The following is a 15,297-nucleotide window of genomic DNA, read 5'->3' on the forward strand; positions in this document are numbered from 1 at the left end:
AACCAAAAACATCTAAAAAGTGTCAGATGTCTGAAAACATTTTTGATATGTGTTTCTTGAGAACACAGGTGACTTCTTCTGGACCCACTAGGGCCAATGCTAGCAAATATAGCAATGTGGCCAGAAGTACATGCTGCTTGACCTTGTGTATTAACATAAGAAGTCAATTCCACAGTTTCGTTCTCCATGCAGCATATTTACATACAGAAACGCTATGTGATTGAGTACATCAGTGTTACTTGAGCTTTAACTTGCACCACAAAGCTGCACAAAAGTATCTCTGAGTAAGTCTGAATCTTAAAGAGCTACAGAATTCTGCATGTGTGTTAAATGCAAAGATTTGTGTAACTGGGTCGAGTGATACTGAAACCCTCTATCAGTATCATCTCTCAGTGATGTAGTTACAGTGGGGAGAAACTTCAGACCTGTGTTTACTAGAAATGCCAGATTATCAAGAAAGTTCATTTTATACGCAAGAAACTCTTTTATGGACAAGACTCTATGATCTATTATCTTTATTTATTTATATAAACATTATTTTAATAAGCTAATCTCAAACAGGCATTTCTTATTGTATCAATAGTAGAGAAAAAAAGACTACTAAAATAAAAATGCACAGAAAAAGGGAAGTATAACAGTTTAACAGTGAACGCATAAAGACAGATGTCTATTTGAAATACAGATTATTAAAATCACTGAAGTTTTCAGTACTCAATAAAAAAGAGGATATAAAGCAGGTACTAATACAAATTCTACTCCAAAGCAAATTAATGGAAATCATGGGCGTCTTGGTTGTTTTGGCTTATGGACTGTTCGTTTAGCTTTTCTCTTGACCATCTCCTTGTTCACCTGGTTTGTCTTGGACAGCAAGACGGACAGGATGCAGAAATAAAGCACATTCTTCACCAGCAGTATCACATACGACATACTGAACAGGTAGAGATTGTGACTGAGCTCAAATGCTATACAAGAAAGACAAAAAGAAAATCAAACTTAAAATCAAAAATTATTCCTCTCTTTGCATTAAAGCATTTACATTTGATAATATTTCACCAGCATACTAAAATGATATTTAGCTCAGTAGACTTATTTTAAGATGGAATAGTCATCTAAATGTAAATCACTGAACAGGACGTAATCTTGCTATATAAAAGTAACAACTTTCTCATCTTCCCCTTCTTTAGAGCAACTTTAAAAGAGTTTGAATAAATTTCACCCAAGAGGAAAAATGTTCTCATAACGTAAGAACTGAAATTGAAATGAAAACAAATTTTAATTACATACAAAAGTAGAAATTCTTTGTCCAGAAACGAATATATTGGATGCTTAAAAAAAGAGTATTTCAGTGTACGCAGTGAGCTGTGAATGAAGACTTAATAAAGATTAACATTTATTTACCAGTACTGAGAACACATAAGAGCTGTTCTATGCTTTATTGTTACCTCTTGGAATGACGAATCTCTGGACATCAAAGCTGCTGTCATGTTGAACAGAGCAGATGAACTTATTATTCATGGCTTTGTGAATGTCTACAATGAGCATGCTGGTTATCTGGATTTGATCTTCATCGCTCTGCTCCAGTTGCTCCGTATCTTTAAGCTCCACTTTTCTTCCACTCCGATCTTCTGCTTGCCACGTGAATTTCACCAGGTCTGGGAACATGCACTTCGCCTGGCACAGCATAACAGCCTTTCCATTTTCTTGTAGGTTGGACACTGGGAACACGGACACTTGAGGTCTTTTAACCTGGTTCTTCCCAGTGTCTGAATCTTTAGACAACATGCAAATGTTGTAGTTAGTGTGCAATCAATAAACCTTTTTTTTTTTTTTTTTTTTACATATTTTTCAACTATAGTTTAAATATTGGTAACAAAAGACATCGTGTTTTCTTGTAAAAGCAAAAATAAGTTATATCTACAGTATGTGGCTAAGATATTTGAAAACCAGACCATCACACCCATACCACAAATTTGGAAGCACACGGCTGTATAGGATGTCATTGAATGCTGTGAGATCACATTTCACTAGAACCAAAGCCAGATATGTTATAGTATGACAATTAATTATATTATATATAATTATATATAATTATATAATTATATTTCATGGCATTTGGCAGACTCCCTTATCCAGTAATACCAATTCCCCACAAAGCACACAAAATAAGGTTCATTAAGACATTGTTTGCAAAAGTAGGTACATGAGAGCACAAGTGTTCTGCACAGGACCCTGACCTCAACCCCACTGAACGAGTTTGGGAATGTCTGGAATGTCATCTGCGCACCAGGATTCCTTGTCTGACCTCCCCAATGCTCTTATAGCTAAATAGACACAAATCCTCACAGCCACACTCCAAACTCTAGTGGAAGGCCTTTCCAGAAGAGTGGAGCTTATTATAACAGAAAAGGGGACTGAATTTGGACAGCAATGTTCAGCAAGCAGTGTGATGGTCAGGGGTTCACAAAAATTTAGTGTATATAGAGAACATAATCTAAACTATAATTTATGTAATAAATATTTGTAATTGAATAAATAAATTGGTTTGTGCAGGTTATAAGGTTCAATAAGGAAACAACTTTTTTTTTTAATATAGTACATAGATTTCAATTCTGCAGTTTATATTAAAAATCGGACCAAGCATCAGTTCCAAAATGCTGAGCACGAAAACCATTTTTAGCACTTTTTCTAATGGAACTTCACTTTTATCTTCTAAGTCTTTTATAAGACAAAGTCTAAGTCTATAATTATTCAGTCAATAAATATTTATTGATGTGCATTACATAATATCATACATAAGGTTTAAACCACAAAATGTAATATATATATTAGTCCAATGTCTAAGTAAAATTGCAATGATCTTTTCTTTTTTTTTTTTGAATTTACTCTTCTTTAGAATGATATTACTCTTTTGTTGTTCAGTGTAGTTCTTTAATTTAACAGACACTACAGTTACATGTATTGTCTTGCTATAATCCAATTTAGCTGAATTCCAGGTCCAAAGAGCATCCTGTTTAACATACAGGTGTCTAATTAGAAATTATGGCCTCTTTTAATAAATGTCAATCAAGTTTACCAATGTAAATGTGTGTTTTAAGTGTTATTTGTCCTGTTTGGCATTGACATTGTGCAGTTAATCATTTATAATTGGGCACATTGCTTTTTTTACATTTTTATGTCACCATGCTATTTTTAAAAAATCATTTTCACATTAATTGATTAATTACTCAATTCTTTAAAATTGAGCTAAATTGTTTTAGCAAAAATACGGTTGACTTTCCTTAATTTGCTTTGAATATATTATCAGTTTATTAGACAAAAAAGGAAACTGCATGATTTGTTCATACCAGTGACGATAAGACGAGTTCCAGATCCAAATATCTTGTTATAGTAGCCGTAGTAGTATCCATCGTAGAACTTGTCACACTATGACACAGACTAGATCAAATAATAAACACAGCTGAAAACCAAGACCATTTGCATGCAGTGTAATGCACTGAATAATTAGACATTGTCACAAGTTTGCTTAAAGACCTAATAAGGTTTTTAGAATAAAATAGAAAAACTCTTCCTTACCTGTAAACTAAAGTATGTAAAGACAAAAACCTTCCTCCAGCTTTGCATACCATGATGTCTAAGGACAAAAAATGACTTTATATACTTCAGCTGTATGATATAAAGCAAATATTAATTTCAAATTTATTCTGTCAATGTGTATTTTGTTTGGAAATGCTGTAATATTGAGTAACAGATGTTCTCAAGTAGGCAAACCAAACTCAAATGAAGATATTGCAGCAGATTAATCATGATCTTATCACTAGGTGCTGGTAAATTGTGCTGTTAACTCAGGTAGAATGGCATTTCTTAGAATCTCTGTTTGCCTGAAACTTTCCTATTTGTCATGTGATAATGTTAATGATTTTTTAGTCTAAAAGTCAGGAGAAATGCGCATGAATATAAAAGCTATTTTATTCAACACAGATCTGAATTTATACTGTATCTATAAAGTATCTAAACTCTCTATTTATCTGATTATTTGTTGGTTTTACCATCTAATTTTGAAATAAGGTTAAACTGTTTTGCATTATGATCACAAGAATAATGTATTCATTAGTAGTGTGTCATAATTTTAGCCTCCTGGTGGCCCAGCAGCAGGATCCCACGCTCTCCTTGTCATGGCTCGGGTTCTATTTCCCGGCAGGGAGCTAATCCAGCCTCTGAAGAGTTAACTCTCAGTGCTGGTCCCAAGCCCAGATAAAAAATAGAAGGGTTGCGTCAGCAAGGGCATCCAGCGTAAAACCTGTGCCAAATCAAATATGCCAACCAGACGAACCACTGTGGCTGAAAGGACAGCAACAAACAGTGTGTAGTAATTTTGTATTTATGATACAACATCATATGATTTTTATGGTGTTTAACTCAACAGGAGGAGCAAACACACTGGACCTTGGACCTAGTTTACATTCACGGTGTGTACTGTGTGAAACAGTACACTACTACTGTTACGCTAATTCCAGCATACAGACATCAGATGCTCTAACCCTGTTCTGAAGCAGATGAAAACCTGACCAGCAGGAGCCATCTGTACTATTCAGGACTGTTTTGAATGCACTGACTGGCATATGTTCAGAAAGGTTGCAACTGATGATAGCACCATCAACTTGGAGGAGTACATGGCATCAACGTCATGACTGTCTCCAAGACTGTCAATAAATGCTCCAGTCAGAAGCTGTGGATGACTGCAACTGACTGCAAATGTGTGTGCAATGCTGAAGACCAGCAGCAACACCTGGTGCATGTGGCAGGGCATCAAGTCCATCACTAACTACAGGACAATTTCCCCTGTCCGTGACAGTGATGTCTCCCTCCCAGATGTACTGAACTACTTCTATGCTTGAGGACAAGCCCTTCTCCCAACAGCCAGGTGCTTTGTCTTACCATGGTTGATGTGAGGAAAACTTCACACAGAGTTCACATGGCTGCTGGACCTCAGAGTGCTCAGGGGATGTACTGACAAGCTGGTGGACATCTTCAACCAATTCCCTGTGCAGTTGCTCCAACATGCTTCAAGACCAGTAGTATCATCCCCATGCTGAAGAATTCTTCAGTGTCCTGGCTCACTGACTATTGTCCCCTCGCATGTACATCCATCATAATTAAGTGCTTTGAGAGGCTCGTCATGAAACACATCAAGACCCTGCTGCCACCCGCAACTGAACCCCATGTGGATCAACAGCCACTTGACAAATGACACCATTGGCACCATCCTCCATTTGGTCCTCATTAACCTGGACAGAAAGGAATACATATGAAAGAAATACATATGAATGCTGTTCAGAGACTTTAACTAAGCATTCAACATGATTATGCCTCAGTATCTGACTGGAAATCTGAGCCTTCTAGGCCTGAAAACCTCTATCTGAAACTGGATCTTGGACTTCCTGACTAGGAGACCTCAGTCAGACTGGATAAGGAATAACATCTCCAACACCACCTCACTGAGCAGTGGGGCCCTCTCAGGGTTGTGTGTTCAGTCCACTGCTGTTTACTCTGCTGACTTACTACTGTGCAGCAATCCACATATTGAACCACATCATCAAGTTTGCCGATGACACAACCATGGTGGGTCTCATCAACAAGAACAATGAATCAGCATACAGAGAGGAGGTGCAACAGCTAACAGCCTGGTGTAGAGCCTGTCTGTATGTGGACAAAAACAAAAGAGATGTTTATTGACTTCAGGAGAGCACAGAGCAACCATTCTCCACTGAACATTGACAGCTCTTCTGTGAAGACCATCGAGTGCACCAAATTTCTTGGTGTTCACCTGGCAGAAAACCTCACTTGGTCCATCAACACCATCTCTATCACCAAGAAAGCCCAGCAGCATCTCTACTATTACCAAGGCTAAGAAAATCAAAATGCTGTATGGACCATTGCATTTACATCCACAGCATTTTACTATTGCACTTTATTACTATTGCACCACGCTGTTCTTTGTCAGCTATTATACTGTATGCTCTTGCACTGTTTGCACAAATGCACTTTATGAAGTACTATGTAAGTCTATGTAGTATACTTAGTTCTGTGTTGTCTCCTGTTGTTCTGTGTTTTATGTAGCACCACAGTCCTGGAGAAACGTTACTCCATTTTACTGTGTACTGTACCAGCTGAATATAGTTGATATGACAATAAAAGCTTCTTGACTTGACTTGGTTGGATTATTTCTTCATGTTCTAAGGATTAGTGCATGTAGTGATTCATCATTCTGAAAGCATTAGCAAAGTATCAATAAATGCTTTTTGTGGAGCTTCTTTTAAAGAGTTGCCCTAAAATTATACGCTGCTTGTCATTACATGTAAGGGCTATAAGTAATCATTTAAAAAAATATGGTGCTTATTTGAGGGATTCTGTCATGATACAACTGAATCAAATCTAAACTGAAACACACCTAACTCACCTCGTCAGTTCATTAAAATCCTTTATGAGGCTAAAAGCATTGATGTGTGTCATTTATATGTGTTCCACTATTAGAACGACTGGATATAACAAGACATCTTCAAGACAAACACCAATAAGAGAAAGAACTAATGATAGCTCCTACAGAATTGTTTTTCTGCATGAAGTATGATTTTGCTGAACCTTTAGTGTGTTAAGTAAAGGTAAATTATTCAGCATGCAGTTATGGAAAGAAGCTGTATGATGGTAGGTGCAGTGCAGAAGAGTTTTTGTACAGGACTTGTAGTTTTAATCTCACTGTGCCCCACACCCAACAGGCACAATAATATGTTGCTGAGTGCTCAGGTTGTACATTGGGGATTATCAGTACAAACTTATTGCTTGCTGTCTTCTCTGATTGTAAGTACCCAAAGCCAGGGTCATTACTGTGAGATGCACTATTGATGTTCACATATTGAACTCTTTTGAAAGGTTCATCATCTTTCTTCTGATACCAGTGAATGTAATATCCACACTCTGAAGGGAAGGTACATTCTATCTTGGTAAGCTTGTTAACAGGTTTAGTTATTAAGAACTTCTGCTCCAGCTCCACAGCATTGTTCACTGTGGTAAAAGAGGAAAATAACTAGTAAAGAAAATCACATTAGGTGAAGGAAAAAAGGCTTTATAAGGGAAACTGAGTAAATTTAAAATGTTTAAGCTTACCTGCACAGAAGAGGAAAATCAGCAATAGAAAAGGCAATATGAGATTCATGGCAACTGTAAGGTGTGTAAGAAACTCATTACTGAATGAATATTTTTAAGAGAGGCTCATTCTGCAGTTTACTCCTCCCTCTGGTGATCTGCTCAGTGTCAGTCATTTCAAGTTTTACAGCACAGGATAATAAACTGATGATTTATTGCTTCATTAATCTTGTATGATAAAATGGTCTGTAGTAAAATGGCTAGGCAAGAAGATTTCTGTTATGAGCATTTTAACTGCAAATTAAAACATAGTTTATTCACAAAAAAGAATTGAGAAAATTATTGGCATTTTCAATATTTCATATTTCAATATTTGTCTAAATATTGAAAATAGAAATATAATTAACTAATTTTGCATTATAATTTAAAATTTATTAAATTTGTGTTTAGATAAAAGAACAAAATTCACTGAAAAATCCACTTGTGCACTTTACACTTTGCTCAGACATATATTGTACATTTATGTAGGCATGTAGCAAAGGCAAAGCAAGTTAAAACACACACACACACACACACACACACACACACACACACACACACACTGGCTTGCAAATTTCAGATCAGCAGAAATGACTGTTCTAATAGTTTAAATGCATCTGAAATGCATAACGCTCTTCCACAAACCCTGAAATATGAAGACAGAGTGGTTACCACCAGAGGGCTGCAGAGCTCTGTGTCACAGTTTAGTTGTTCATAACTGTTCTGTCATGTTTGTCCCGAGTTTACACTACACAGGTATATTTTCAGATTTAGGATACGACTGCCATAAAATATAAGCTGTACTATATAACATACAGTACACACATATATTCACCTTGTCGTGAGATGAGTTGCAAGATATAATCATGAAATTGTAGACCAGAGTCTGCTACACACCTTCAGGTCTAATTAGTTCAGGATAACCTCAAGAGAATCTCAAATATGTGTTCAATTTGCACTTCAACACTGGATTAAAATACTTAATATAGTCTAATAAAAACTTCTGAACCACCAGACAGTTTCAATGAAATAGTATTTTGAGCATGCAGGTGCATCATCACTGATAAACATCGTGAATGACACACAGTTTGTCAGAACTGATGATACCAAATGTGGATTTATTTATTTTATTCAAATTCAAGTGCGCTCTGAGTGACAATTGGAAATTACAAAGACCACCCACACCATCTGTGTATTACAAATGATTAATATTAATTAATATTTTTAAATCTTATAGTGTTCATATCATTTGCAATGAAAGAGGCCCTCAGAGCCCCCCACCCATCCACCCACACACACACAAACATCCGACAAAAGCAAAATCTTATCAGCATAGCACCTTTTTTTCATGTGTGAAAAATTTCATTTCTAATAAATACCTTCAGCTACACCACATGCAAAACCTTCCACACACACACACACACACACACACACACAAACACACTTTACACACACACACACCAACAGTTATCATCCTAATAAAATCTTTAAGGTACAAAACATGGTTTACATTAATAATAATAATAATAATAATAATAATAATAATAATAATAATAATAATAATAATAATAATACATAGGCAAAGTGGTAATTAGCATCAGGTCTTTATGTTACATTAATGTCAGGCATCATTTTGTGTGTAAAGTATCAGAAGCAAACATTTTTATTCTAGCAAGTGGAACAGTAGAACTTGAGAGCTGAAATGAATCAGTTGTAATCAATTGTAAACACACTCTCAAAACTTCATTAGTAGTCAGCAATCAGAGAGATCACCACAAGAGGGCAATAGCGTTCCGTGTCAATTAGTTTCTCATCATTGTTATTTCAAGTCTCTTATATTTTTAGAATTTTAAAAGAAGCATTTGGTATATCCTAAAGCTTTGATGACAGAGATCTGATAAAATAAAATAAAATATTGGCTATTCGAGATATGGAATATTTTCATTCTTGATTAAAGTGTGTGTGTGTGTGTGTGTGTGTGTGTGTGTGTGTGTGGGTGGGTGGGTGGGTGTACATAGTATACATAATAATAATATATAAAATAAACTCAGAGAGTTCAGGGAAATAATGAGAGTACAGGTGCATCATTACTGAACATTACTAAACATCATGAATGACACACAATGTCTTAGTTCTGCCTTTTGGAGTAACCTGCAAAAGTACCCTCATGAGAAAAAAATCAATTTCCACTTTACAGAAAATGATATGTTCTAATATGATAATTCACAGAAAAATGTCAGGAATGAGAGCAGTATTGTGCCAGATGAAATATAGCATAATGAGGTCTGCTGGTTTTTTACCTGCTAAAACATAAGCAAGTCAGTCAGAGTCTCAAAAATAACTGTGGCATATTTACCAAGATGTTTAGAAAACATATCAGTACATATAACTAATTAATATCAGTGTATATAAAACTTATCAGTTTATCTAACTGCAAAAAATCTACCTGAGACTACTGATGTATTTTTAAAAAGCAAATATTGCCACCAAAAATTGACATTTTTTAGTTCATTGCCGTGAAATATTTCATTTTATTACTTTGCTTTACAGCATTTTTATTTATACTATAATACTTTTGCACAGTGCGATAAATTTCTTATTCCGACTCAAATATATCTTCCAAACTAATGAGCCCTTACTTTGGGAAGTTAGTTATACAGTCCCCCACACCTTTGTATTTTTGTTAATTGAGATATTAATAAAAAATAACTGCAATGATTTTATCAAAATGCATGGTGCATTTATGTAAGGCTATGCAGCAACACGAGGTTATTTTTGCTCTCAGCGAAACCACACGGGCTCAGAGAATCACACCGACATCCTGCAGAAGCTTATCACCTCAGAACATTGTGTTCAAGTTGCTGCATGTGGTTTATTTCAAGTAAACACACTCAGCTGCATTGCATGCAAAACCTGCCCCACTATTCCCTTGACACAAACACACTCTCACAAACACCACAAAAAATATATAACTAAATAACAACAACAGTAATAATAACTATTATTATTATTATTATTATTATTATTATTATTATTATTATTATTATTATTATTAAGATGCATTTTTAGCAGCTGCTACTGTGGTCTGTGGTGTTTACTCTTGCTCTTAACTGCTACTGGTCTCACCTAAAATCTTTTCTTCTTGTAGTTGAAAAACATTTATTTTTCATTTTCTCTCATCACTCTGCACCTTCTTTCCATGCTTTGTGAAAGAATCTGCACCAAAATTACATTTGTCTTCTGTTTAAGATTGTTCAATAAAAATGCTATTTGATTTTAGAAATGCTATTTTTCTATTTATGATATTATTTGATAATAAAGCATAATAATTGTTGGTATGATGTGTGTTATCCTGAACATTTCTATAATTGAAATATTGTGTTCATTGAAAATACAGTATAGTATTTTAAATTATAAAAAATCATCAAGCAGTTATAATGCGTAAAAAAAATATTAATTTAAGTCATTATAGTTAGTATAGTAACTTTCAACTTCCTGGCATTCAGGACTTTTACTGTACTATTCAGTGAGTATTGTACTATCCAGGGTTGTTAAACCAAATTTTCCTATAGCAGATTTAGAAAGGTCTGCTTTCATTCCAAATATCTATTATAAAGTTTTGAAGTTTGTCATTATTATTAGTAACAGTAGTAGGCACCATATTGTTCTACTTTTTTCTACCTCTTATTCTGTACCACATCACATCAATTTCTGCCTAATTACAGTTTCCACCATCTTTTTCATGATGTCGTCCTACATTTTTGTGCTTCGGTTCAATCATCACCAAATTTAGCATACATCTTTACCAACCTAGACAAAAGACAAAAGTTATAAAAGAATGTTTATATTGCAAACAGTTTGCCCATAATGCTCCAATAAATCTGATGCAGAAGCTGTCAAACAGGATATGCCTCTGTATCTCAAAATACATTGCATGCTGACACAAATTTTCATGGGCCACCCTGGGGCTATGTGCCTCTTTTTAGTCAAAAGTTACAATAACAATGTTCTACGTGTTATTTTTGCTATTGTTCCTCCACATTTTGTCCAAACTTCAGCAAATTTAGATCACATCATCTTCTTCACATCACTATCTGTAGCCAATTTAGAGCCATTTTAGAGCCATTTTATTATTATTATTATTATTATTATTATTATTATTATTAATATTATCATTATTATTATTATTATTATTATTAGTAGTAGTAGTAGTAGTAGTAGTAGTAGTAGTAGTAGTACGGCATTGGGAAAACAGCCTAGACCTGATCATTGAAAGAAGGCTGCTGAAGCTGTGCTTGGTTTTGGAAAGCCAGTTCTATATAAGAATTTAACTTATTGTACATGAATACATAAAGAACGACATGATATAAGGAGAACAAGAGACAGAAATGCTACAATGACCAGATGTAATGAAATTCACAAAACCAAATATAAATTCAGCTGTGAAGTCTGTCTAGAGATTAAGATTTCATCTTAATGTATGCCTAATGTAAAAAAAAAAAAAAGATATACAAAGCAATACTCCGAGGAACGCATAGAGAAATATAAAGACACGCAAAAAGCATGTAAACTAAAATCTGTCTGTAAAATCTGATGCTGGTGCAATATACAGTGTTAAAACACTTGTCTGCCACTGTGTTTGTGCTTGTGTGTTGTTTGGTTGATGGACCGATCAGGTCGGAATCGCTGCATTAGTCTTGCACAGTAAGACAGAGATGGTGCAGAAATACAGCACATTTTTCACCAGCAGAATCAGATACGTCACACTGAACAGATACAGACTGCGACTGAATTCAAGCACACCTGCACAAGAGACACACAGCACATCGAATTTAGTATCACAAAGTGTTGGGCATTAAATTTACTTCATCTTTGTTTTACTCAGTTGCAAAATCTAACTTGGTTAACAAAATGGAATAACTCCATGTCTAAGTAAACTGAAATGATTTTCAGCTCACTGAAGAGATCTTACAAATGTAATGTTTTCCAAAATGTAAATCTAATTAGATCATTAGATCTATTTACCAGAAGTCATGAATTTCTCCTCTTCCTCCTCTCCTATTTTTGGCACTGAACAGGTTTGTGTCATAGTAACGTCTTTGACTGTAAAATTAAATTAAATTAAATTAAATTAAATTAAATTAAATTAAATTAAATTAAATTAAATTAAATTAAATTAAATTAAATTAAATTAAATTAATAATGTTTTTTGGTTTTGTAATTGTGCTTTTTCATGAGGAATGAACAATACAGTAAAGAAGCTGAACTTGTTACATAATAAATGTGGTTTAATATATTAAACTTTTGCTGTTATTTTTGCTGTTGTAGTTACCTCTTGGAACAATGACACTCTGGTCATCAACGCTGCTGTCGTGTTGAACCAAGCAGGTGAATATATTGGTCCTCACTTTCTCTTTGTTTACAATGAGCATGCTGGTTATTCGGACATCCGGATCGTCGTCTATCTGCTCCAGCTGCTCTGTATCTTCCAGTTCCACTTTCCTTCCACTCTGATCTTCTGCTTGCCACGTGAATCTCACCAGTTCAGGGAACATGCCTCTCGCCTGGCACAGCAGCACACGTTTTTTATTCGATTGAGGCCTGGACACCTGGTACACAGACACTTGAGGTTTTCTAACCTGGTCCTTCAAAGTATCTGTACCTTTGGAGCATATGCAAATAATGAATTAATATTCCAAGCAATCCATGCATGTTACATCAATTATTTGTGACTGCACATTTATTTCTTGAGCAATTATGTAGAACAAGCTAAAACCATCCTGGAGGGCCAGGGGGAGAACAACACTGCAGCTATTACCATTTAACTGAATTTAACATACTCTAATTCAACTATTATATTATATTATATTATATTATATTATATTATATTATATTATATTATATTATATTATATTATATTATATTATATTATATTATATAAAAAAGTGTTTTCTTGATTTGATTTTAAAGATCAGTGATTCCTGATTCCTTATATAGTCAATGTCATTACATAATAATTGACTATATAAGATGAGCCTTGTATTATTTTATTATTCATAATTTTATGTTGACATTAAAGATTACTGGTTTGGGAGAACTGAAGTCATATGTTTGTTGGAGTTTGATTTATATTCCTTGATAAACATGTCCTGTGACCACTAGGTGGAATAAGAGCCTGAACAATTGTAGTGTAGATTTATATTTTATTGTAAAATAAAACAACACCCAACATGTCAGTACTTTTGACTTAGCAGGCTTATTTCATCTCACAAGCGATGTTGCCTCTATAACCCTTTGCAGACAATTGTCACAAAATCACATCAAACTACTATCTGGCTGAATCTGAGGTGCCGTATGTATCCTGCCAACACCAGTTGATGCATATATATTTGTAAATAATTTAAGCAACAAGGGGATTATTCAGAGCGTCAACAACCTGCTCTCACACATCACTCTCTACAACCATTTGCGCATCTGCTATGGAAAATAAAACCATGTATACATCTACATCTTGTATGATTTACAGCAAGACTACATCAGACCACCTTCTTCTTCATACGGAAAATGGGTAGGAGTCTTCATTCCTACATAGATTATGGTGGGCTGACTCAATTCACAGTAAAATATACCCGCTGCCTCTGGCGCCCTCAACTCTGGAACAACTTCAGAAATCACATATGAACTAGTTTGAGTCTAATGAATGTAAGATGGCTTTAAGTACATCCTCACGTCACTCACAATATATAATAATGCTTTAAGAACTGATCAGTGCAAATATCCTCTGATGTACTTCAGAACTACTGAACTATTGCAGCTTGACAATTATATAATGTTCCAAAATGTATTTAAACGTCATTCACTGTCAGTTTCTGACATGATTTACCATGTTATATGTTAATTTATTTGAACCACAACTTGAAGTCCCAGTGCTTTTTGCTTCTTAGATAACACTGCTGGTATTTTTAATGATATATGCATGACAAATCAAAAGAAAAAATCATTACCTTACAGTAACTGTGAAAGACAGATTATAAAGATTATTCTTATACAGTGAGTGGCTGCAAATTTCCGGTCTTTCGATTGAACCCCATACTACATTTGATGATGATAAATTGTGGGAAATTACACCATTTCTGAAATTATGAACTCACTCAGAGTAGGCAAAATTCCCAAGTCTGATATTTAGTAAGTTCAGTCTATTTTTAAATAAACATGTTGTTAATAACTTGGTTAATATTTGGTTAATAATTCTAAATAAATTACATATCATCATTCATTATTATTGGAATAGAAGATATTATCTGTTTTATAATAAAAAATAAAGTTTCAAACAAAAAAGATTTGTTCTTAATTGAAAAAAATATATATATTGGTGAGATGCATCGATGCATCCATTTTTTTTAAATAGGCCAAATATAATCTAAAATGGAATCATTCATAAATCTGATATCTGTACAAAATTCGTTGTTTCGTTATTTATTATTATTATTATTATTATTATTATTATTATTATTATTATTATTATTATTATTATTATTATTATTATTTAGCTGTTCTAAACAATGCCTATAAAATAAATGTAACATTGTGCCAACTGATTGTGGTTATCCCCACCAACATAACATGTAGTAATTAGCATTTTTTTAAAACTATGGATTGTTTTATAAAAGGATCTAAGAAGTTAATTTAGGAAATAAGAGTTAATTTCTCTTGTCAAAAATTCAATATATATGAATGAATTCCATTAGTTACACTTTAAAAAATAAAAAATAAAAATATGTTTGTCTAGTATATATATTTACACACTTTTTGGACACTTTGAGTATCTTTCAAATCTGGAAAAATATTTTCAAATATAAATCTAATTTACTTTCCTATTACACTATGGTTTCCTTTCATTTGTTTAACTCTTTCCATATCCGAATGTCAATTTTTTTTATTTTTCACTAAACTTTAAAAGTTCTTTCTATATAACAGATAATTCTAATCTAATCCTAAATTATATTAGATATATAAAATTTGTCTGACTACATAACTTACTAAATAAATGGATAAAACTATGCATATATCATACATACATACAAACGTTAAAAATATGTTCTTGCTAGTGACAGTTGG

The 15,297-nt window shown here is 33.9% G+C and overlaps 1 protein-coding gene across 1 annotated transcript; it reads right to left on the reverse strand.

Annotated features, from left to right (window-relative positions):
- Positions 1 to 594: 594 nt before the first annotated feature.
- LOC131355919 (uncharacterized) lies at positions 595 to 7,229 on the reverse strand. Its single transcript, XM_058394531.1, has 6 exons — positions 7,162 to 7,229; positions 6,686 to 7,059; positions 5,205 to 5,285; positions 3,345 to 3,423; positions 1,443 to 1,769; positions 595 to 962 (listed from the first exon to the last, which is right to left on the reverse strand). Exons 1-6 carry the CDS (start codon positions 7,208 to 7,210, stop codon positions 778 to 780), a joined length of 1,095 nt encoding a protein of 364 aa, XP_058250514.1. The 5' UTR covers positions 7,211 to 7,229; the 3' UTR covers positions 595 to 777.
- Between the last annotated feature and the right edge of the window lie 8,068 nt (positions 7,230 to 15,297).

The sequence above is a fragment of the Hemibagrus wyckioides genome, linkage group LG07 (assembly GCF_019097595.1).
Source record: "Hemibagrus wyckioides isolate EC202008001 linkage group LG07, SWU_Hwy_1.0, whole genome shotgun sequence".
Classification (NCBI taxonomy): Eukaryota; Metazoa; Chordata; class Actinopteri; order Siluriformes; family Bagridae; genus Hemibagrus; species Hemibagrus wyckioides.

What these genes read in the sequence shown, in the direction of transcription:
- LOC131355919 (XM_058394531.1), bottom strand. Translation starts at nt 7,210, where the DNA reads ATGAATCTCATATTGCCTTTTCTATTGCTGATTTTCCTCTTCTGTGCA. An exon ending in TACCATCATACAGCTTCTTT is followed by an intron (nt 5,286 to 6,685) that starts CCATAACTGCAT and finishes CTTTCTGTCCAG; the next exon opens with GTTAATGAGGACCAAATGGA. An exon ending in CACATGGGGTTCAGTTGCGG is followed by an intron (nt 3,424 to 5,204) that starts GTGGCAGCAGGG and finishes TCTGTGTCATAG; the next exon opens with TGTGACAAGTTCTACGATGG.